The sequence below is a fragment of the Cryptomeria japonica genome, chromosome 6, assembly GCF_030272615.1.
Source record: "Cryptomeria japonica chromosome 6, Sugi_1.0, whole genome shotgun sequence".
NCBI classification, from domain to species: Eukaryota; Viridiplantae; Streptophyta; class Pinopsida; order Cupressales; family Cupressaceae; genus Cryptomeria; species Cryptomeria japonica.
In genome coordinates this window covers 232,806,022-232,831,641 of record NC_081410.1, presented here as the reverse complement: position 1 = coordinate 232,831,641, position 25,620 = coordinate 232,806,022, and the positions used below count along the sequence as shown (strand labels likewise).

General features: G+C 36.1%; 1 protein-coding gene across 2 annotated transcripts in view; it reads left to right on the top strand.

Moving 5' to 3' along the window:
- LOC131071469 (probable thimet oligopeptidase) overlaps positions 1 to 25,620 on the top strand; it is a 296,968-nt gene that overhangs the window by 44,815 nt on the left and 226,533 nt on the right. For both annotated transcript variants that reach the window (XM_058007329.2, XM_058007328.2), the window contains exons 3-4: positions 697 to 860; positions 19,649 to 19,739. In XM_058007329.2, coding sequence (XP_057863312.2) covers positions 697 to 860; positions 19,649 to 19,739 — 255 coding nt within the window. The remainder of the gene's footprint in view (positions 1 to 696; positions 861 to 19,648; positions 19,740 to 25,620) is intronic.

Genomic DNA, 25,620 nt, shown 5'->3' with positions numbered 1-25,620 from the left:
CACAGTAAATGACTGAAAATTGTTAGTCTTCTTATAGTGGTAGTTGTTTCTCGGCAGATATTCTCCTTCAGCAGGGCAGATTTTCCAAATATAGTGCAGCAGTTTTAGCCGGGTGCAGATCTCCTGTTTTTTAGAGTATGCCCTTTGCTTTTTTCCCCTAATATTTAGAATGGATTCTAAATTTTGAGAGAAACTGCTGTTATTATTTTAGATCAAGGTCTTTTTTACACTTTTGCATTAGATTGTTCTAGCCTTGGCATGCAGTTTCGGAGTTCATATTTGTGAGTTTTTGCTATTTATATTTTCAGTAGTAAGTGTTTGTAAACTAGTGTGGTTTGATGTTCTGAATAAGGTATTCATTTTAAGCTACTTTGCAGTTATGTTTGATTTTTTGAGTACAGAATCTGTTTAACATGGTCTGAAAATTTAACAGATATACTTAGTCATTTTAGTAGTTTAAAGAATACAATGTTTTAGGGACACAGTTCCTCTTCTTGAATCCTTTTCTTTCATTACTGTCTCAATACCTGTAGTTTTAATTGTAGTTTTTTCTGCTTGGGTACATAATTTTGTAATTAGCTCTAATATATAGCCTAGAAGTCCTTTTGGCTTCTCATCATGGCAATAAACCATTCATGATGATGAGTAGAATGCTTATAGCTTATTTGTGTGTCTTTAACTGGGTAATCTTTGCAGGTTTGCTATTCCAATGTTATTGTTCCACTTGCTGAATTAGAAGCAGAACAATTTCATCTAGTACAATCATGCGTGTTTCCAAGAATGGTGTCCCCCTCAAAGGATGTTCGGGAAGCTAGTATTGAAGCAGAGAGAAGAATTGACGCCCACAATTTGAATTGCAGGTCTTGATTGTCAATACATTATTTTTATATTTGCTATTAGGTAACTGTTTTGGTTTGTTTAAATTTGGTTTTCCACTTGAAATCTAGAAACTTCACTTAACATATTTGTCAAACTTAAAAATATCTATATATTTTAAAAAAAAATGGAACCAACTGTAAGTGGATGACAAGATTTTCATAAGATGTCTTAAAATAACAATGAATGCTTGGCTTTACCCATGACAAGAATCATCACTGACTTCATTTAGTAGCAAAAGTACGTGAAATTAATTGCTCATGGGAGAGAATATTTTTGTATGAAATTACTGAATGGAGGTTGATGTGAATTCTTTACCTTGACATGCTCTCAAGATTTATTTGGGGTTAACATGTGTATTGTTTGCGTATTCCTGGCAAAGCATTGTGTCTAACAGCTGAGGGTGATTCTTGGCAATTAGTGATCTGAAATTGATTGAGCAAAGATGAAATTTTAGTTGTTTAAGTGGACCCACCATCAGAAATGAGTTGCAGAGTTAGATTCAGGTCAAAGAAATAAATCAAAATGGAAAGATATGTCTAATATTGAGAGAAACGGCTGGGGTTGAATTGTTTTTTTTAGATCAGCAGCATGCCTAAATGTGGCCTGCCACCAATTTTGCAGTACCTAGCAAGTCTGTTCTAGACTCCTGGTCTGGTTGACTTGATGGGTTGTGGTAAATTGGCAAGTACTGCCAGGGAGATTCACACAGCCAGTAAAAAAAACACAAAGCTAGAAAAGAAACCCTTCAACTGCTTAAAACCTACATGTAAAACACATGTAATGTAAACATGCAAAGAAAAACACAAAGCACACACAGCCAGAAAAGATCAAGTGATTGTGGAACACAACACACAGAGAAAAATGAAGAAACACATAACAACAAATTTCATCTGGCAAGCTTGGTGCAGCCCATGGTGAATTCACAGCAGCCCACGATTCATTTGTTGCACCCCATGAATGAATTTGGAGCTACATCTCCTTTGCCTTTTATCCATTTTTTCTATTTACAATTCCTTTTTTCTTTTTCTTTTCAAGTTTCCATTATGAAACAAGATGGAAAATGTGGGAAAAATGAAGACAACTTATTCTCTCTCCATTTTCTTTTACTTATTCCATAATCTATTCTTTTTCCCATCTTCCTATTTCTTTAATTCGACAAACTTAAATATTTCCCTCTTCTTTGTTGCTGCAACCTACTTGCAAATCATTATAATATTTGGGCCAATAAGGAGGACTCTTGTTGGAAATGTGGCACCTTGGAGGCTAATAAAAAGAAATTGTTTTTTTTGTAAAATTAAATTTCGTAGAGGGGGCAGTTTGGATAGGCCAGAATGGGTGCTGCCACCAGTCTCGTCTTGAGTTCCTCGAATGCTTCCCCTTGTGCTGATTTCCATAGGTATGGTTCGCCCTTTCTAGTTAGTTAGTCGAGTGGAAATGAAAGTTGGGCAAAGTTCTTGATGAACTTCCGGTAATATCCAATGTGCCCCAAAAAGGACTTGACTCCTGTCATTTCAATGGGCGACTCCATTTCCACAATTACCCGTACCTTATCCGGGTCAATTTTCAGTCCAGCTTTACAAACGATATGGCCCAGCAACTTCCCTTGTGGTACCATAAATCGGCATTTCCGTGGATTTAAGGCGAGCCTGGTCCTTCAACATCGCTCCATGCACTCTCTTAGCGCCACCAAGTGAGCGTCTTCACTACTGAAAATCGACCAATCATCCAAAAAGGCTTTAAAATTTCCCACCGACATCTTGTCGAAGATGTGCAGGACTATCATCTAGAAGGTTGCGGGAGCATTGCACAACCCGAATGGCATCCGATTGTACGTATAGACTCCATCTTCCACCACAAAGGTGGTCTTCAACTTGTCCTCCTCAACTATCGAAATCTAGTTCTATCTTGAGAAGTCGTCGAGAAATAAGTACATTTCATGGCCAGCCACCTCCTCCAGGGTACTGTCTGTGAAGGGTATGGGAAATGGGTCCTTGATGGTGATTGCGTTGAGGCACCAAAAATCCACGCAGATGCGGATCTGGTTGGCCTCCTTCTTGAGTGAGATCACAATCGGCGAGACCCACTCACTTGTCTCCACCTGAAATATGATGCCGGCCTCCAGCATCCGTTCGATCTCCTCGTTCACCTCGGCAGCATAGTTTTTATTCATTCGGTACGACCCCTTTCGTACCGGTTGGGCTCCCGGGACCAATGGTATCCGATGGACACACATTTCTGGCGGGACCCCCTTCAAATCCTTGTAGGACCATGCAAATACGTCCTTGTATTCCAAGAAAATTTTGAATGCTGCAGCCTTCAGCATCGGGCCCCAATCGTCGCCTACCCAGATATTTCAGGGGTTGGCAGTGTCTCCTAAGTTTGTCTCCTTCACGGTGGGGCCTTCGTACCACATTGGCCTATCCTTTGAAAATTCGTACGCCGGAACATCATTTACTTTGGCGTCTCCCTCCTTGTACTTCGTGTATTCTGGCGGAAACTCCTCCTTCTCGCCTGGCTCGTCCTCAATCTGTAGCATGTGACAAGCAGGGTGAAACACTTCATAGTCTTCCATTTGCCAGTGGAAGAGTCCATTCAATGAGGAAGTGTCATCTTCTGAACATCCACCAAGTTCAAGCACTCCTTCCTCGTTTGGTTCCCTCTTGTCTTTACCTTCATAGGAGTCCCACTCCCATCTGTTTGAATCCTCCGAATCCGAGTTAGATGACGCAAGCTCCTCGCCGACAACTTGGGTCCTCAGATCAATGGTGTACTTCCGCCCCCCTTTCTCCATGGAAAGGGTGTTCTTCTTCCAGTTGTGGTTCACCTTTGCTGTAACCAGCCACCCTCTCCCTAAGATGGCGTCGTACCCCTTCTTGAGTGGGATTACCACAAAATCTAGTAGGAAGGTTTGTGTGCCGATGGTCACCAGTTGGGCCATCAGGGTGCCGAGTGGCTTGATGCCGTGCTGGTTGGCACCTACCAAATTCAACGTGGGTGGCCATAGTGTTGGCTTCTCGAGCTTCTTCCACGTATCCTCTGGCAGTACATTCACCCCCGAACCTCCGTCTACGATTGTGTCTTTGAGGATAGCCTCGAGAATTCCCATCTCTACTACCGTAGGATGCCGACCACTATTTAAGGCCAACAACATTGGGTCAGTCGAGGGGTTGACCGAAACTTCCGCCCATGTCGCTCGCAAAGGTGCCTGCACAGTGGTTTGTATGGAACTAAAAATGGCGGTTCTCAATTGTGGCATTGTCTCTAGAAGGTCCTTTACCCTTATAGGCACTTCCATCTGTAGTGCTTGCCCAATTATGTTATTTGCGGCTTCCGTACGGGATGATGTACTCACCGCCTCTTTGTTCCGTCGTTCGGCTGTTATCTCACGCTCAATATTGGCTTTTGCCTCTCGTAATCTCTCCTTCTCCATACGGGGGTTGGGATAAGTGGCCTTTTTGGTCTGAGCGCGAGTGATTGGCAGTACTTCTTTCTCACCAGCCTTCTTAATGTTGAGGAGGTTAACCCCTGGCTTGGGGCAATTTGTCTCATCGTGGTCTCCAGGACCACACCATCTGCACAAGTGTTGCGATGCCTCCTCTTTTTGGCACTCCCACACAAAGTGTCCCCACTAGTTGCATGCCCGACACTGAATCATCGGTCGTCCCTTGGCATCATACTGCATTCGACTCCGATTATTGCTATTATTATTGTTGCCTCTTCCTCCCCTTCGGTTACCTCTGTAACTGCTAGATGATGCCGTGGTGTTGGCTTGGGGCTGCGATGTGCCTGTTGTCGTTGACGATTGCTCCTAGGTGAAGAGCACTTGGTTCCCGCGTGTCTTCATGTTGTAGGGACATTCTACCACATTCTTTGGTAGAATGTCCCAACACTTGGCAAATATCGTAGAAGGCCTTTTTGGACAAGAGCCTTTTGTGTGACCTTCCTCCTTACATTTTGCGCACCATACTTCCTCATTTTTGTTGGTGCTTCCCTTCATGCTCTTGAATTCCTTCATCATGCGGTGCATATCTTTTTGAAGGGCTTGCACCTTTTTACTCGACCCCTTGTCGCTGCTACTTCCGTTGGAGGAGTCCTCCTCTTCAGAGGATCTGTCTTTCTTTTTCCTAGATGTCTTCCCTTCACTCTCCACATCCATTGCCCGGTTATAGGCATCGTTGTAGGATGTGGGGGGTACTTTCTTTTTTCTTTTGAGTGACGATTTTAAGCCCTCCACAAACCACCTTTTCTTTAACCCATCTCCGGGCTAATTATCCATTCTCCCCAACAATTCCTTGAGGCGTCGGCTATATGCGCGGATGGTCTCACTTTTTCCTTGCTTGGTGCTTAGGATCTCTGCTACAATTTCATTATCATCTCTGAGGAGTCGAAACTCCTTTTCGAAGGCTTTGTGCAATGCATCCCAAGTTGTTAGTTGGGTTTTGTCAGCATTCGAGTACCAATCGATGGCTACTCCTCGTAGGGTGGCGGGAAATTGCACCACCCATTCGGCCGTGTTGACCACGCCATTGGCCGACCAAATTGTCTCACATGTATGACAGTGCCGTACAAGGTCTTCTTTCCCATCTCCGGTGAACTTCGGTATTTTTTGCCGATTCACCATTTCGTTTCTTGGCGGCAGCTCGATTTGCCCTTCGGAACTCCTCCTCCAGGCATTGGTCCTCCCGAAGGTACTGCGCCGAGATTTGGTCCGTTGGGTCCCACCAAGTTGCTCTGACTACCAGGGTTTGATGAGCTTGCCCCGAACAAATTGCTTTTACTACCATGACCTCGACTCCTTCGGTCACACCGGTATCGTCGGCCTCTCTGTCCTTGGTCTCTGTCTCGTCTTCCCTCCTTGTCTCAGCACCTCTGTATGGCATGTATGGCTCTACCGTACTCCCGTCACCGATCTCCTCCAATGTTCGGGAAAAGTCCCCCAACCGTTTCTTGGTGGTTTCTATTAGTGTGGAAACCTGGCCCTCGCCAGAGCCATTGCTTCCATTTCCGCCGCTTCCTTCCTCGGCAATCCTCTTAAATCTTCTTCTTCGTTGTACTTGCTGTTCAAGAATTAATGCTCGTTGGGCAGCTTCAGAGTCCCCAATGTTTTCCTTCTTATTTAGCAGATTGGGCATAAATTAATTCTCTTTATGCAATAGAACAAGGCATCATATTGAAAAGAACACTTTTATTAATTCATCCCTGGTATACAATGTATGTCACTACAATGGGGGTGTTCTTTTTTTATTCTTCTTCTCCCGTACACATTCACGAATTATTCATGCATCGGTCGGTGTCATTGCGCTCCTCTTGGCGCTCGTGAAACTTCCGTAGGATTTGCTAGCGTCGGTTCTCCCGATAGGTCTCTTCCCTGCAGCTTTGGAGAGCCAAAAATGCCTGTGCCAGAAGGCTGGGCAAATTGCTCATCAACCGATTTACCGCCGGGCTTACACCAAGCGCACTCCACACAACGTCCTCTGGAACATCCTCGGTGGTGGCTTCCCTTCGTACGTGTGTTTCAATCGCCACGTGGAGGATGCAGGAGAAATCCTTCGTGAGTGCTAGTTCTCCATTGAATAGTTCTTCAGGTTCTTCGTCCGGGTTACTGCTTGTCCCTTCGGCCAATGGTTGTCCCATTATTCGTGTGCCATGTAGTATACTCCCGTGCTCCGGATAAATTTTGGCAATGGCGCCAGATGTTTACCCTCTGGGTGAACAGTTTAGAACATACATATAGAACACTCAATGTAGAATAATAATGCCATAGATATCATATAAAACATAAGAGATGCTATTCCATTCATAATCATGTGTGGCTTTACAAGTTACCTTCCAAGGTATATAAAGGTACCGAGGGGGTGCGAGGGGCAACCATCGCACCCGTAACTACCATCCCTCGGTTACCGGACTAACAAGGACAAATACAACTTAATTAACTAGTTTTATTCTCGTACAATATTGCTGCTAACAACAACTATCATCATCAATCAAGGAATTTCAAAACAACAAAAGAAAATAAAGACAAAACTGAAAATAAAACATACCTTGCTTGATCAAGATGCCCTTCAAAGAGATGGAATAACTTTGAAAGGAACAATAATCTCCTTAAATAGAAGGCAAAACCAAAATGTTGAAATGCTTGCCACGTCATAAGCAAATTCGGATTTCAACAAGAGCATCAAAAACAGCATCCAAGGAGGAGGAAGAACGGGTCAATACGCCCAACAAACCCACATATGGAAGCAAAGAGATGAATCGCCTAGGTTAGGAAACCAAAAATGCCTCTATTCATGCTGTAAAAACAGATTGAAAGAGTGCCAAAAACGTGGCAAAAGAGCCACAACTTGCTGGTTTAAAACGCCTAAGAAAGGGCAAAAAATGTGGCAAGAAAACCATATAAAATGGAAGCAAGATCTCCCACGCCTCTTTCCCTCGACACTTGGCACCATCAAATCTGGATTCAAAGCAAAAGAAATGGATTCAAACTCGAACTTCTTGGAGAAAAACTCAGGTCGAGTTCTTGGAAAGAAAAAACAAGTTAACAATGCTTGCAAAAGACATGTAATCGGGTTTTAAAAACCCATTTATAAGTTTTAATTGTTTCACTTTTTCAACTCTTAAGGCAAATTCGGGTTTGTGAGAGGAAAGAACAAAAAGACTTGTAATAGGGAAATAAAATCCCTTTTACAAGTTTAAAATGACTTAAAACATGTAATAGGGAAATAAAATCCCTATTACATCTAAAATTCACTTAAGTAGGAACTTTAAAAGAAATTATAAGTTCTTTTTAAATTTATAATTTTAAATTCACATGTAATTTATCCAAAAAGTTCCTACAATGACTTAAAAGACATAAAAAGCAAGGGGGAAATAAAAAGTAAGTTACAAGTGACAACTTTTCAAATAAAGTGCACTTGTAATTGTTTTAAAATTTCCCTACAACACTAAAACAAGAGAAAAATAAAACTTGCAATCAAAGGAAAATTTCCCACCTGCAATCAGGAAGAAAAAACTCAAAATTGAAGAAAAAACATAGCAAATGAACTCGAAACACGATGAAATTTGAAACGTGCATCGAGGATAGACTGAGGATTAATCCAGTCTAGGAGCAAAGCAAAATTTTGCCTTAGGAAGCGTGCCTTAGAGTAAAATTTTTTCATTTTTTAACAAAATTTTTATAGGGGTTGTCTATTTTTTGTGAATACAAAAATACGGACAACAAGGGAATCACTGTCACCTCTTAATAGCTGATATCCAAAGAATGTTTTCTTGTTTATTCATGTGTGCTGTGCACTACTTCTTATCTTTGATCGCTGTGGTGAGCAGAATAGTCCACCTAAGATATAATTTTTGTCCTCATTACCTTATGATAAGGATCTTCTTTGAGGCGATGCCAAGATTCTTCATATTCGTTGCTTGCAATTGCTATACATATCGGCTCATAGCTCTTTACACATTTATAATCTTACCAAATCTGTTTCTACACTTGTGAGAAATTTTTAATTGTATTACCCTAAGCCTAAGGCTCTATGTGTCTCTTAATTTATTCACTGTAATTGTTATTATTTATAAATGGCTATAGATAAGTTTGTGCATCAATGCAGATTTAGAATGCTTAGCTTTGAAATAGGATTTTTTTTTTCACCTCTGCTTTACGGAGATAATTACCACCTGGTGCATTAACTTTTTTGGTCTAAGATTTTAGAAAATTGTGAAGACTTAAGAATAAGACGATTTTCTAATGCATTGATAGATTCGTTCTGGTGGGGAGATGACAACTATAAACACTTAAATGTAGATGTCTATAGCTTAATAGGATTGTACAACTTTGTTAAAATAAGGACCCAAGATAAAAATATAGGTATCTATAATTAATTCATGGGGGCTTCATTGGCTAGGCAATATTATATCACGTGCATTCATATTGGGGGGTTTAATATCCCAAAAATGAGTGTGCAGTAGATTGCCTATCAGTGAAAATAAGGGTGGTTTTTAATTCTGGCTATGAAAAAATACAATATTTGGTGAAAATAGGGGGGATTTTAATTCGGGATGTGTATTGGGAGGGGGTGACAAAAAAAGAGTTTAGGGCAATATTTTTTGAAAATAGGGGGATTCTTTAGTATGCCATGAACACACTTGCTATAACCCAGGTTCACTAAGTGAAGCCCCCGTAAATTAATTTATGCTCATTCTATTATTGCCATTTAAATTAAATTCGAAAATATAGATATCTATAACTAATTTAGGCTTATTCTATTACTGTCATTTAAATCAAAGTCATTAAACTATTCTATTTTGGAGTAGTTTATCTACTAAATAACTATAATCACAACTTGTCAACAAAGTGCGTGCATTTAATTTAAAATATCTACTTGTCAATTTCAATTTGCAAATTCACCTTTTTCTTTTGTTATCTCTTTATTTTTCAATAAACCGCAATGCCAAAAATAATTCCTTTATTTTGAACACTTCCATTTCTTCTTATTCTCATTCCTTTTTTGCTTTTCATTTGAATCTTATCAACTTCTTTTCTTTTCTTTTCTTTTCTTTTTTAAAACACAAGCCTACTTTTATAATTTTAATTCATTAAAAAACAAGATAAGGGTAAGAATAGAAGATTAATGATAAATCTATAACAATATTTTATACTATCCAAACAATCTGATGCACTTTTTTAAAACTATAATAACCCATTGAATAATATAACACACAAAAAGCAAAAAATAGAAATAAAAACTCATTAATTGAATCCAATAAAATAAGACAAAAGAAAACAAAAATAAAGCATGCCACTATTAGTAGAAAAATTCAATTATCATTATGACAAAATTTGTTTTCCATTCAACAAATCTAGAAGTAATTTACTTATAGTTATTCAATACAGCGAATTTCCAAGAATAAGAAAGTTCATTTTAATTCTTATCTCAATGTACTCTAATTAGGTAATAAATTAAAACAATTTTCAAATGATCTTATTTAATAATAATTATGAAATTATTTAATTATAAATCAATATTGATTATCTTGATTAATTAACTTTGTTTATTGTCCACATTTAGGAATGTATGTAACACACAACTATCATGCCTATAGACTCATCAAAATTGACGACATGTAAGTATATGTGTGATACTTTTCAATAGGTTCAAACCTCCAAATTCTATCATGATCTAGTTTCCTTTCCCTCATGATGTTTTCCCTCTAGAAATTACGAGGTTAGAATAACCATCTTGCATCCACCTTGGGCGAACATTTGGTAGTTAATCATATATAATACTATAAATAAAAGTCCTCTTTTTCTTACCAAAGTGAAATTATACCAACCAAAATGAAACCATACCCGAGTTTTACCTTAAATAATGCTACATGTATATTATACTCAAGTTGATATGATTATCATTTATAGAAATCTCAATCAAACTTGATTGTTAGTTCTAGAGATTAATAGATACAATGTGGGATGTGATAGGATGCTTAATCACACTTTGAGATGGTAGCTAAAGGCACGCATTGTGATAAAGAAAGTGCCTGGTTACACTATTCTCATGGAGTGTAGTCATTTCTAGAGGTGCATAGTGATCTTTTGGAGTGCAATCGTTTTCTAGGGATTCACAAAGTGTCTTGTATCACATAGATGAGAATGGCTATTGAGCATGCACAAAGCAAGCTTGTTTATTTTTTTTTAAGAAAACATAATTGGGAAATCTAAAGATCAACTTTGAAAACAGTTACAGAGTTTGATGCTTGGAACACTATTTTTAAATGATAGTTAATGCCATGCCTATGCTACTAAAACTATTGTTCAAGTGAATGCCTTTTCTATTTGTGTTTATCATAATTTTGTTTAGTATTTCAAGGGTTGAATTGAATGTAGGTCTTAAATATAAAATTTTGTATTGATACAATTTATCTATATATGTGGTAGCTTTGTATGTAGCATAATTGTTCAATTCTTGGAGTTGTTCTTTCTTCCGTTAAAACAATTATTCCTTCAAAATCATGTGTGTATAGCTTGGGCAATAGAAAGGTGTTGTAGCATTCAAAATTAGTTCCTTTTAGTCTTAGTGTAGAATCATAAATCCCTAAAATTTTGCCTATTTGTAAATCCCAAAAGATATGTTTTGATGTGTTTTTTATGCACAAAAAAACATAGAATAAAATACCAAGGTATCTTATCCTCTCTTGATAAAAGTCTTTCAAATGCTATGCTTCGCAATCAAATTAGACAACTCCAAGGTTTCTATTGTCAGGTCTTGACTCGTGGATAAGCTCAATTGGTTGATGTGATTGCTTGTAATCCAAGGGGACTTACGTTGAATACTTGAATGCTGAATGTTTGTATTTTGTTGGAACTTAGATTCTAACTACTTGCTTGGAAAATAAAATGGCAAAAGAGATAGAGCTTAGAAATTCTAATCCTAAGAATTTGAGAACAATGAACAACCTTTGGCGAAACTCGACTAAGCCTTGCTTTGACATGCGAAGCAACAACTCCACAAAGCTTAGTGCGATCTTCCAAGGAGAGCAAAAATGATGTTCAAATCACTATCAACAAGAAGGATATCATCAAGGTGATGCATATCAAGGTACAAATAGTAATTGAAGTTAAGCTCATTTTAGGATTCCAGTTGACCACACAAGGCAAACTTACAATCACCAAATTGCTAGTGGTATGGATAAATGAATTTCATCATTAATCATTCACAATTCGTTTCATTCATCTAATCAACATGAAAGCAAATGAATTGAGAAGTAGAGACCATGCAACTTGTTGAAATGATACATTAATTCACCATAGCTTCAATGAAATCATATGCTCTTTACAATAAGGTTTTGACAACAATCTTTGCCTTCTAATCTAACTTCTATTCTCTATTCTTCTACTATTAACTGTTAACTTCCTATTAACCTCTATTATTCTTTTTTACAAATGAGGAAACTTGAACTTTATATAGATAGCTCTATACAATGAATGGCTCAGATTGATTCACAATCAATGGCCATGATTACATGATGGAAAACCCTAATTAGGTTTTGTTACAACAAACTCCTATGACAATGAGAAAATTACATTTGGGTTCAATATTGAATGTGAACCAAAAGAAAATGAGGGTAGCTAGCTCAAAGTTTGCGCCTCCATAGGGTGAGTCAAGTGCGTTGCATTTGGACATGCTGATGTAGAATTCCTTTGATTGGTGGAATGATGACTAGGATGCCATCTCAACTTGTACCTGTAGACTTGATACGTCATCATGAATGAGTATTGAGTAATATCTCTTGATACTCAACATTGTTCGCTTTGCTCAATGTGATGATGATGATTAATCTTCCCTTTTTCATGATCTTAGTCTTGTCATTTCTTGGTGTTGTTCTTGACTTCATGTTGTGGAATCCTTGATTTCTCATCACTTCCTTTTAGTGTGAACCTTGATCTTGATGTTGTCTTGTCGCTGAACCTAAATCCTTCATCTTTGCAATGTTTTGAGTTTTCTTCCATCATTTCTCGCACTCACTCTCTGCATTATACCTGAAAAAGAACATAATTTTAATTAAAACACCAGAAATGAAAACATTATTACACAAAACTTATGCTTCCTAAAATCCTTTCAAATCTGGTCATTAATCTCCAAAGCTGGAACTGATGTTGCTTGACTTGTAATCTGATCAAATTATGCTCAAATCAGAATGCCTTAGAAATTCACCAAAATCAGGTTTGATGATGCACAAAATTTCACCAAATTTTGTTTATGTTGCCTTCAAATTGGACTGAAAATTTTCCAGATTGGGATCAGAACTCTTATACTCCAAATCGCCTCTATTAGAGGTATATTTTGATCAATGAAATGATCAAAATTGGCTGTCCAAATCACTGATTTCCTTTGTCAAATCGCCCTCTTGAAGATAAAGTCGCTGATGTTTTGAAGTGCAGATCTGATTTTGCTTGAATGATGTTTTGATATGTGACAAAATGAATTGCAAATGTCATCCTTTATAGGTGCTAAGGGCTAAAAGTTGCCACTTATCATTTCAGCTTTTTATTAGGCTGACTTTGTATTCTAAATAAAACATTTTATTTCATTTCTTTGCTGAGCGCTTATCTTTCATGGCCGACTTCTTCTCTTTATTAAATCAGTGCTTTCCTTTTCAATTGCACATCATTTTCAGTTTTTTAGGCTCCATTTCGGCTTATGCTGAATCAAATTTTCATATTTCATTGGTGGTGAAATACTTGTTTATTTGCACTTATCATCATAGGTGGTCATTTTGTCTTCGTTTTTACCTAGATAAAGTGGGTGGCTTTTGTTCCTTCATTTGGACTCCTCCACTTGGTGGCTTTTCAAGCTTCATTTGGACTTCATGACTTGGGCGGCTTTTTCTTCTCCATTTGAAGTTAATGAAAACCTCCTTTGTTTGGACTTGATGAAAACCTCCTTCGTTTGGACTTAGAAGCTCTATCGTTTGGACTTGATCAAAACATCTTTCGTTTGGACTTGAAGTTCTTCATTGGGACTTGATCAAAACATCTTTCGTTTGGACTTGATCAAAACATCTTTCATTTGGACTTGAAGCTCTTTTGTTTGGACTTGATCAAAACCTCTTTCGTTTGGACTTGATCAAAACATCTTTCGTTTGGACTTGAAGCTCTATCGTTTGGACTTGATCAAAACCTCTTTTTCAAATTGGTGATTGGAGCTTCATTTGCACTTCGGTGTTTTGCACTTTGTTTGCACCATTTTCATTCATTTCGTTCGTACCTCTTCCAAGTCTTGAACTCTCCAATTTCAAGGGTGGAAATTTATCCTTCGTTTGGACTACATTCGTACCTCATTTCATTCGTACCACTTCCATTTTGTGAAATCTCCAACTTCAAGGGCGAAAATTTATCCTTCATTTGGACTAAATTCGTACCTCATTTTGTTCGTACCACTTCCATTTTGTGAAATCTCCAACTTGAAGGGTGGAAATTTATCCTTCGTTTGGACATGGATTTATTCCATGTTTCAGTCGTACCTCAATCAAATCTGGATTTTAAAGGTCTCATTTGTACAAACTTGAAATTGCTAAGTAAACACTTGCCAAGGTCACCTCTTTGGAGTAAACTCATGCTTTAGTCTATTTTTCATCTCAAAATCCTAATTCATGCCATTTTAAACCCTGACTTTTACTTGCAAATTGACAACTTTTAGCAACATTAACCACCTTAGCAATGCTGGCAATACAACCTCAATCGTGACTTGACAAGACCTATTCACCTCTCATAAGCAAGGGCTAACAGCTACTAAACTTACCAATCTAAGACGAGCTAACCAAAAACCTAAGCCTAAGCAAAAAGTGGGGGTCCCCATTTGCAATGGGGCGATGTGTGAAAACGTCACAACAATATGTTTTTTTGATTATTGATGGAATCTATTGGGTCCTTGACCCATTTTATAAAAAACTACTTACACCGAAAGAACTATACAAAGGAATTAAGCCTAGACAAAACAAATACCTTATCCTGGTAGTCAAAACCCAAAAAGATTTTGACCAAACCAACCAAATATAGCAAAAAAAAGATAAAGTAAGGGATGTAAGCCAAGTGCAAGAACCAATGCAAACGAAACGGTAATACATATAGACCTTGGAAAAAAGACCAAATGATTGAGTAACAAATATGACTATCCATTTCCCAACACCACAAGCTTCACCTTGGAGAAATTGCTTGAGAGATTGAAGCTATCCAATTGTTCTTACCTTTACTTGGTAAGGAGCACCAATTTGATAGCTAAGGGAGGTTTACACCATGTATCACTTCTTGATGCCTTGCCAAGTGAATAAGATTTCTATCACCGTGTTGTAGAAGTGTTAAAGCACTTGTGACCTCTAGCATTCTATCACAATTTGTAACCATAAAATTTTCCACTGTGGACTACATGCTAAGGTTGTAGGGTTGAAAATCCTAGAGATGGTGCTTCATTGTCTACAATTGCTTATTCAAGACATAGGCCTCACCTTTCGTGGCTAGCTTTGTCAAGGAACCTCTTGTCACAAAAGAAGATGACACCGCTGTTAATGTATGGTAGCTTCGGTAAGATAAATGATTGAATGAGAGATAAATGAAGTCTCTCATTCAATCATTTATCCTATCAATAAACCATCAAGAAAACTTCAAGCTATTTCGTTTGATAATCCTTCCTCATTTATATATTAAATATACTTAGTCGATCAATATCGATAATCATATTATAGCATGGCATATCGGTGATCACCGATCGCTATCGGGTTAACCATGTATCGCAATTTACATTGGATTTGTTCCCAGCGATAAACAAATAATGATTATCGAGTTGCTTTCGGGTGGCAAAGTATGCACCGCTTGACATATATAACCTTTAGTTAGTGATCGATGTCGGTTAACTTAGACACCGATTCACATCGGTTAATATGCCACGCAAACATCGTGAATACTGTTTGGCATACACACTAAGTTACGTGGACCCTGATTAGTATTGGGCTGGTAATTAAAGAAACACCGGTTGATAATACATATCAAAGGGTGCGATCAAGTAGTGTCTTGATCGGTCATGTCCATAAGACATGACCGGTCAAGGCACTGCTGGATCCTCCCCTCTTGCATATATATATCATTTGATATTTGTGAAGAGGATATTGAAATCGATAAATATTCCTCTCACCTGCCAAACAAAGAAGATAGTCAGAATTATAATAGAGATAGATAATACATAGATATAGAGAATACAAATTAGAATACATCTTGCATATTGAATTGAAAATTGAACAACATTTACAACCGCAACATAGTTCTCCATTGTATCCTTGAGAAGGAGATACATGCACCTAGTCCGTCACTTGCACTTAGTTCTTCATTGCACCATCTACCACCTTTCCTTCTTTGAGCCAAAAAATCTGCCCAAACGGAATCCTTGCATTGCAGCTTATTTGAATAACCTAGACCCTTCAAGCCCAAAGTGAATTTCACTAGAATATGAGATCCCTTGACAAATGGTTGATCAAAACTTTCAACTGCCTATTTGATGTAGCCGGATAGAGGAAGTCTTTTGTGGATTTGATTCCTTCCTATTATGAGCCATGAGAGATAGAGCCTAGATTACCTTTTTCTAAACACAATGCACCACCATTGGACCCCATTGGAAACAAAGGAAGGGCACTTTGCAATATAGAGATCAAATCATCAAACAAAGAATATACTAGAACAAAGAGAAAACAAATCTAAAAAGCCACATCCATGAGCTGCCAACTGAGCATCGCCAAATCAACTACCACAAGACATTTATGACACTGGATGAAAAATAGTTATCCATTATTACCTTTTGCATGTGATTGATCACAATATATTCCTCAAGAGCCTTCTAATAAAAGTTGGATGACGTCATTACAACAATCCTCGTCACCCAATAGGCCAATGAGAGAAGAACAACTATGTGGTTTTTTCATAAAGAATAATCTTGTCAGTGCCATTCCAAGTATCCGTATTATTTGATGACATACTCATCATTAGGTCGATGTCCATCCCATGATTGACGAGGAACAACCTTTTATTGCATTTTTGATAGTAGCGGGGGTGTGAAACTAACTCAAATTTATTAACAACTGATGAGGCTTCAGATAGCAATGACTTTGCTAACTAACTAGAGCAAGTACTTTAGACAATAACCTTCCACGATTATCTTCTTGCATTTGTAGAATTGATTCAAGCCTTCCACCATTGCAGTCCAGGTTGCCACATTATTGGTTTGTAACCCCAAGAAGAAAGATCTCCTTGTCACAAAGTTACCTTGATCATTCCAAATACTGACTGTAGCCTTTGCTAGGTTATAATTACCCTAGAAAGCGTCATCAAAGTTGAGCTTCCAAAAACTAGAAGGCAGATTGATACATCTAATTTTATCTCAATCTTCTTGTCTCTTAACCTATAATTGTTTAAAACCCCAAAATATGTTGTGCATAGTGTTAGTAATTGTATGCTTTGTTTATTGCTTAATATCTAGGGTTAGTATTGGTTTATAGAGAGCATCCCTTATAATTTGAAGAGAGAGAGGTTTTACCTCACATGCTATTTTGGTTTGTGTTGTCTTGCAAAGGTAAACCAAAATGCTAACAAGATATACATAATTATGTCATTGGTGTTATTTTATGTGGGCAAGCCACCATATTACATAGAATTTAGAAACAATTTTTTGTAATGAAACAAAAATACATCATTTGTAATGTCCCCTTTTGGTCCATCCCAACATTCTGGGCAAGCTCCAAGATTCTTGGAGAACACATGCTTTATCGGATAGGAATTCTAACAGTGGTAGTGACTTTATGAGATCAAGATCTATCCAATGATACTTTCTAGATGCAGTTTTGACATTTTGGGATCTCTCCACGCTTGGAGAAGTTTACTATTTTTGGAAAGCACCGATTTTATTTAAGTTTGATATCCTAAGAACTTAAGGTTATTTTTGTGTAGTCTGAATTCAAAGTAAAATCACTCTAATATTTTTTGTAAATTTGGGTGGATGTGCAAAAAATAATTACATAGTTAAATGTGAAGTTGTCAAAAAGTAAAAATTAAAATTATTTAAGAGGAGTCTAAAGTGACTTTTTGGAAGGAAAATAAGAGGACTCAATTAATAATGTTTCCTTATTCTCAAAAGTGTTTATAAAAAGGGATTTGGAGGAAAGAAATCATAATTGAAATATTTTATCAGACCCTTGTTTGTTTGGGAGATTGAACCAGGTTTATTCTTCAATCAAGGGACAAAATCCTTTTGGCTATCAGTTTAGTGGATAAAAATACACCCAGCTGATTGAGTTGATTCATATGGAGTTCACCGTTGTGCTGAATGTTTGTGCTATTTGTTTCTGTAGTGTTTGTTTATGGTTTGTGGAGTTCCATTGATAACAAATTCATAGAAGTTGTGCAAGCACATAACTAATTTATAAAGAATGGTTAAATCTTTTGTGGTGGCCATTTTATATTATATTCCTATGCTAGAAAAGGGGACGCCATAAATGTTGAAGTATTGAATTGAGTAATTTTATGGGGGTTTCGTGCCATTTCTTATTGTCACAACTTTCTTAGAGATAGCATTGGAGTTTAAAAGAGGCTTTGGAAGACTTTTGGGATGCGTGGGAATCCAAAAAATAAAGTCACGTTGGTTTAGGGAGTATTTCAAAGTAGTTCAAATCCCTATTTCGAATTGCAAACCTTGCTATTGATCTTAAGGGTGCTGAACCATGCTGAAAGCAGTACAAAGAGGGATGTGGAGAAGTAAAAATGCAGTCGCAGGTTTACAACAGCTAATGTCATGAAGTGGGTCACTATAGCTATAAGCAAATTATTGGTTTTATTAATCAAAGTTTGGGCATCCTAGCATACATGAATCAGATCTTAAAGTAAGAAAGTAAGAGTAAAATCAGTCTCCAAGAATTGCTGATATAAGTATAATCAGATTCAACTGGTATTACATAAAATTTGAGTAAGATTATTGCCCCATTTTTTTGTATATGCTGAACCATTCCAGCATCTTCTATTTCAGCTCAGAGGTCATAATTTATTTATTTCATCTTTGAATGTGTGATTGTTTGTTTCAGCTACTTGTAAGACAATTGTTTGATTAAATTTCTCTGAGTTGTTCATTGAAGACAAATTATTTGTGAGATTGTCTATGATCATCATCGAAAGTTGCAGCTGTTCCATGTTGTAAAACTCAGAAATATTGTTTAGTTTGCTGTCCTATGTAGTGTTTGACGAATTGTCTCTGAGTTGAAACTTGGAAAATATTCAAGTTTGTTTAAATTTTTTGATTGGGCCATTACCTTGGTATCAGAGCATGTATGATTATTTATGACAGTTGCAAGAATTTAGAAAATATTTCTTTCAGGATATTACATCATTTGATAAAAAATTCCATACTTAGTTTCACGTACTTGAGCAATGGATGTTTCCCATACTTGGTAAGGAAGCGATTCAGCACATTGATCCTCAACTTCCTATGTTTTTGAATTCACAATCCAAGATTAAAAAATAATTCTTCATTTCGTTACCCTCCACAATTTCATCTCTTTATTTTGTACAAAAATTGGGACTGCTAGTAGGGTTATTGATATGTTGAAATATCCTTTCAAAGATCTTCCTATTCTCAATACCAAACTTACTAAATAGGAAGACTTGAAGTCACTTTATTCGTTAGATCAATACTTTGGGCTGATTCACACCTCTTTACAACAATTGACAATGTTGGATCAATCTCTTCTAATGGACTATATCTGAGAGATTTTTCTGTATAAATTAAATCATCACCTTGTTCCAATGGGCTCAGCTCTCCTATGAATCAATAAATTTTATCTATAAATTATAGTGATAGATTATAAATGAGGAAAATTTAGATAAATCGCAGATTGATGCATATAATGGCATAACTAAATGTTTGGGAATATTAGTTTAAGCATATCACAATGGTTGCAAAGCTGGCAAGGATGATAAATTATCTGCAAGATCTATTGCTTTTGGTAATTTGTATTCAACTGCATACATTTAATACCAAGAGGCAGGAATTAGGATGTTAAATTTTTAATTTTATTTTCAAGTACTCAAATGATTTGACAAATTGAGTAATGTCTGTGGTTTTTTCTTGTAGGATACTTATTCCCCAGAATTACATATTAGATTGATATTCCCCCGAAAGATAATATATTTTTTATTTTACATATGGCATCATTATGGTAACTTATATTTTTCTATGTACAAGGTGATCAGCATGCGAGAAGATGTTTATCGTGTTGTGAAATTATTTGCAGCAAGAGGGGAATGGCTAGATCCAGAAGCTCGACGCTATGTCAACCACTTGGTATTTACTGGAGCCTTGTTCAATGATTAGTTATTAAATTTTGCACCATTGAATATTTGATTTTATATTCATTGTTGAATACAAGGCTTAATGTATCCATATTCTCCTTTTGAGTACAAGGATGTTACTTTCATTGTTGGTTTTATCATATTTAGTAATCTTATCTACGAAATATTTTTTTATTGAATACTGTTGAATTTATAAATCTTCTCGTCAACTAAGAGCAAAGGTTCAGACCTTCAAGTAGTTGATTGTAGTTCTATTCAACACTGATCAATTTAATCTATCATATTATTGTCGTAAAATTATCCATGGATTAAATAATTTGCTCAAAGACAGAGTTCTATTGAATCTATTCACATTGTGGATAGCCATAGTTGAACCCATCATTGGCAGTGGCACAAGTTCTCCATACCGAAGAGCAGCTACTTATCTCGGTAATTTCTTCATATGATATTCATTCAAGATAGGGTATAATACCATCATGTTAGAAATAGAGGAATATTTAATTTGTGATTTGTATTAGTTAGAGTTCAATTTTCTTTTAGAATTAGGTTTAGTGTTGTTTGTTATACTGTCTGCACTAAATGTTTGATATATGTATTAACACCTTATTCAAATATTTGAGCAATGCATTATTGTTCTAATGTTTGTTTTTGTTTTGGGTAAATCTACCTTGTGGCATTACAGCTAGCCAAGTTACTGATTTGGTCCATTTCCTTGCCGATTCTAAGTACAACACATCTACAAATTAGATATTGATCAAATCCTTGTGGAATCGACTAGGGTTCGGATTTTTACACCTTGAAACGTTTTTTCCCTTTGTTGGGTGATTCGGATGTTGATGTGGTGTTTTTAGATAGATTTTGATGCTTCTAACATTGGGCGTAGTTTCATGATTTTTAAAAGTTTTTTCACTTGAGAACCCGTAGCTATCATATGTCCTCCCTAAAGCATCAACTTCCTTATTTTCGCCATGTATTTGTGCGACATTGCAAAAATGAAGAAAAAATGAGTTGTGAAAAAAATGCATTGTTGCTGTTGTTTCAGTCGCATGATCCTCCTCCCGTAGTTGCATAATCCTCACTAGGTAAGACTCGAGATTTATAAAACTGCTTTTAAATTTTAAAACTATTTCAAAATGCTGAAAACTATAATGTTTTTAAATTTTTAAATTTTCAAACGATTTAAGAGTTAAAACTAATAACTATATTAACATGGTTAGATATTTACTATTTTAAAATTTAAAACTATATTGATTTTTTTAATAACTATTTGAACAACATATTGAAATTTATTAATTTTAATAGTATTTAATAATTATAAAATTAATATCTTGTTATACTTAGATACTATTATATAGAATTATTAATATACTTAATAGTTAATTCAAAGTACAAAGTAAACAAAAATTAAAATTATTTAATATTATAATTAAAACTATGTTTCAAATGAATGATAAATACTAATTTTAAATTTAGAAACAATATACAAATATAAAAATTTGACATTTGTTCATTTTTTTTTTTTTGAACTTTATGAAAATATATTAGTACAATTGTAGCCAATAGAAACTCCATTGGTCAATCCACCCGTAGAACTGATTTAAGTTCACCTTTGTGGAGGCATCTTCGAATGATAGAACAGATTTGAGGTGGTAGGACATTTGCTTGAATATGCAATTCCAATAATCAAAAGTATAGTAGCTCATATAGCCAGGGGAAAGCCCATTTTTGTGCCATTCTCAATGTGGGAATCAAAGCATGCCTAGGAAAGGATGAAAGGTGTGCCATCTCATCAAATAGAAAAATATATCAAATAGCAAGAGGGAGTAGGTGCAAGAGTTGCTTGTAGCATAGAGTATCCTTTTGAGGAGAGGAAGGGGATCATGGAGGCCCCCACTTTTCCATTTCATAGCATCTTCCTTGATGTTGTAGTAGAGAGCCACTCAAGTTTGGACAAGAATGAAATAGAGCCTGCTAATGTGAAGAGAACGGTGAGGCCAATAGGAAGGACATTTCAAAAGAACACTAAAATGATTGTAGATCAAGTTGTTTCAAGATGCCTCTATGCAAATGGTTTGTCCTTCAATGTTGTTGGTCCCCATATTGACAAGATATTGAGAAAAGTAAATGAGGCTCCATAAGGGTATATGGGCCTTGATTATGATAAGGTGCACTGCACCTTATAAGCAAAAGAGATTTAAAATATTAACATTTTATTGGCTTCGATTAGGAGTTCATGGAAACAAATAAGGGTGTCCATTGTTTTCGATGGATGGAAGGATGCGAGAAATCAATCGTGAATCAATGTGATTGCAACGAATTATTAGGGGCAAGTGAAGGATGCACAATTTATTGTTGACATCTTTATAGAGTGTATTCAAGATGTGTGTGTGTATCCATTTTTGTTGTGTCTCATTTTTGCTTTGTTTTGCTTGATAAGTTTTGCCTTTGACCTTTTCCACCCTTTGCTAGTAACTGATCTTAGAAATCTTAATTGGGTTCCCAAAGTGTCAAATGATGCAAAGTCTCATAAAACGCCTAAATCGGGGTTTTCTCTATTGTTCCCCTTGATATTAATTGTGTTGTCAGATTGTCGTAGTTTTGTAGGTATTCGTCCTTTCTTGCCTTTCCTATTGATTCTAAAACATCATGAAAGTATGGTTTTTTGAAATGTCAAAGTTCACCACCCCACCATACCCTTGTTGGACTTGTCATCTTGGACATGCTATTTGCAAAAGTTTGAAAGCTCACCTTTTCTCAGTAAGCTTGGTCCTTTGATGTTAGTGTTAATGTTGACGTCATTTGCCCATCGGACTTTTGGACTTACTCATCCATCCATCCTGTTGGATACTTGTTTTGCCACAACTCCGTATCTTGACTCCAATGCATTTCACTCCAAAAGTCTTTTGGGGTAGGACTTTCGGTCATTCCTTATTCAAGCACCCCTTTTCATTCAACTCTTAAAGTTTTAATTTCTGTTGACTCGCTCTATACTCTTATCCAAGTTAGACTTTCAACATCACCTTATTTGGGTATTTTCTCCTACTCATCCTCGAAAGCTTGAGACTCCATAATTTTCTCAATTAAAAAATACTAAGTCTCACAAAGTTGGATTTTGACTCTCCCTAATCTTGATAACTCTTTAGAAGCATTGCTAAACTTTGATCTCGCCAACTTTCTTTGTCAAGGTTCCCTTGTTGACTTCCGCCCTTATCACACCCCTTCTAGCCCAACTTCCATGTCAACCTTGATTCCCCAATGCTCCGATCCTTTCATGCAGTATGATTTTCCCTCGACCCTCGACTATTCAAAATTCCCGCCATTTTTCATTGCAAGTCCCCCCTACTGTCCTAGATGACCTAGAGCTTTATTAAGGATTTGGGTTGGTCTTGCAACTACTACATTTAATTCGACAAGCCCCATAAATAATTCTAAATGCAGGTTTATGCAAATCCAAAGGAGGAATGCGATACTCAACCCATGTCTTGTTTATTGTTAGTGATCTTGGCTTCTTAGATGCCATTTCCAGGTCATTGCTTTGGCGCATTTTTATAGGCAATTTCCTTGTCATTGCATGTGAAACCTCACGCCATTAATTTTAGAGGCATGGCAATTGAACAAGGAGTAATTTATGCACTATTCCCAATGTTCATGGGTCTCAAAGGGGTATTTTTGATGTGCAATATTTATGGGTGCCTACTCCAATGGTTGAGATAGCAGATTTTTAGGATTCCTTGGCAGATTTGCACGATTCCTTCTTGCACGACTTGTCGTGTGTAAATAGACTTTCCTTTTCATTTTTTACAAGCATGGAAACCAGTTTGGAGAGGAACCAAGCAAAATAAACTTTCAAACTAGGGTTTCAATTTTAGTGAAGAGAATAGACATATTTTTGTATTTAGTAGATTTGGGTTCATCCCAAATGTGTAATGGATTTGTTGTAATCTTTGTAGAATGAGTTAAAGTATGCAATAGACTTTAATTGCATGTCTCCATTGGCGTTGTGTTCATTTTTGGATGTATGTGTGATCAGTCGGCCAACTAGATTGTTAAATATTTGCAGAGTTTTTGTATGGTGTTGTTTCACAAATATAAAGGAAATGTTCAGGTCTGTCTACAAATTACTAAGTAGATTCATCTAATATTTTGCAAATTCAGTTATTTCTTTGAATGTTTGTGTAGAACCTAGTTTGCTTGTGTCTTACAAGAGGTAATGTCTTAAGAGAAACCATCATTAGGGTGCTATGTTGAGGTTTAGTCATTGCATGTTTTAAATGAGTTCATGATTTTATTGCCTTGTAAGTATTGGCACCGATCTGCAATCAATTCCATTTCTCGTCAAACCAACATATTAAAAAAAATTATCACAATCATTTTTTTTTAGTTGTGGTGTGTTAGTTTTTTCTTATCTTTCTAGTGTAAGTGCATAAAAGCAATATGTGTTGTCAATTCCATTTTTATAAAAGTTTATGCCAGGGAAGCATTTCTATAGTTGTATAGCCTTGTATGTTCAAACCAAGACATAGGTATATTATGACATCTGTACAGGGATACATTGTGCAGTGGGTATGGTTTGTAGCAAGTTAATTGTTCAATTCTTGTAATATCATATATTTCAATAACGTGGGGAAATACCCCTTGGTCTTGCATATCCAAAAGTTAAGGTCTTACCCACCTCAATAATTGGTTCTAATCTGGCCAACTTGAATATAGGTTTTGTGATATTCTCCCTAGATTCGACACCCTTGGTACTTGGGAGATTATTAACTTTAGGGATTTGGGGTTCATAGCTCAAATCACCAACATGGTGGATCTTCAAAATGTTTTCCAAGTCATAAAAAAACAATACAAAGAAAATTAGAGAAGTTGGTATGTTGGTTGAGATACGGTTTTAACATACATTTTGGATGCCTTATTGTGTCCACTTGCGTAACCTCATGCTACAAAAGTTAGACATGAAAGTAATCAGATCAAATAAGCCTATGTTGAGGCTGAAGATATTCAAATATTTATCACAAACCACTGCATGTTGCAAGCCATTTTTAGATCATTCTCGCAATTGGAGCTGCTGAGGGTATTTGAAGCACTACAATTTTTAAATTTAATGATTCACTTAGTAATTACTAATTTGTTTTTAACAAATTGAAAATGCTTTCTTCTTTGTTTTTGATTTTTAATTTTTGAATAGGTTGCTGAGCCTGGATTGACAACCAACACAATTATCTTGAGATGATGTCATGTCCCCTCCTGGATCTTTATATATATATGGGGAGAAAGGGAGGGACCCTAAATAAAGAAATTATTATTATTAATTAATATAATAATAACCAATGAATGATTATTTAAATTTCATTAATTAAATATTATTTATGATTTAAATATTATATATTATCAACATAATTTATATATTTAATAATAAATAATAATACAATTAAAGTACAAAGAGGATATAAATAATACAATTAAAGAGGATATTATAGATTAGCAATACGTATGACTGTCATATATAATATCATATATAGTGGCATGCAGAATTTAATAGTAATATTAATACATGGATATTAATATAAAATATTAATAGTAATATTTATAGACAACAATATGTATGACAGTCATATATAATATCATTTATAGTGGCAGACCAGATCTGACACATGTCAGATCTGTCTGCCTTTACAGCCATTAGATAGACTAATAATTAGTGTTTAGGCAATGGTAGTGTTAATAAATATAATAGGTAATATTATTTGATTCATATATATATATGTTTTCGCTTATCAATGAATATAACCTAAATGTAGCAATTAAATTATTAATTAATAAATGTTTATTTATTAATTTAATATATTTAATTCGAATATGAAATAAATGTAACA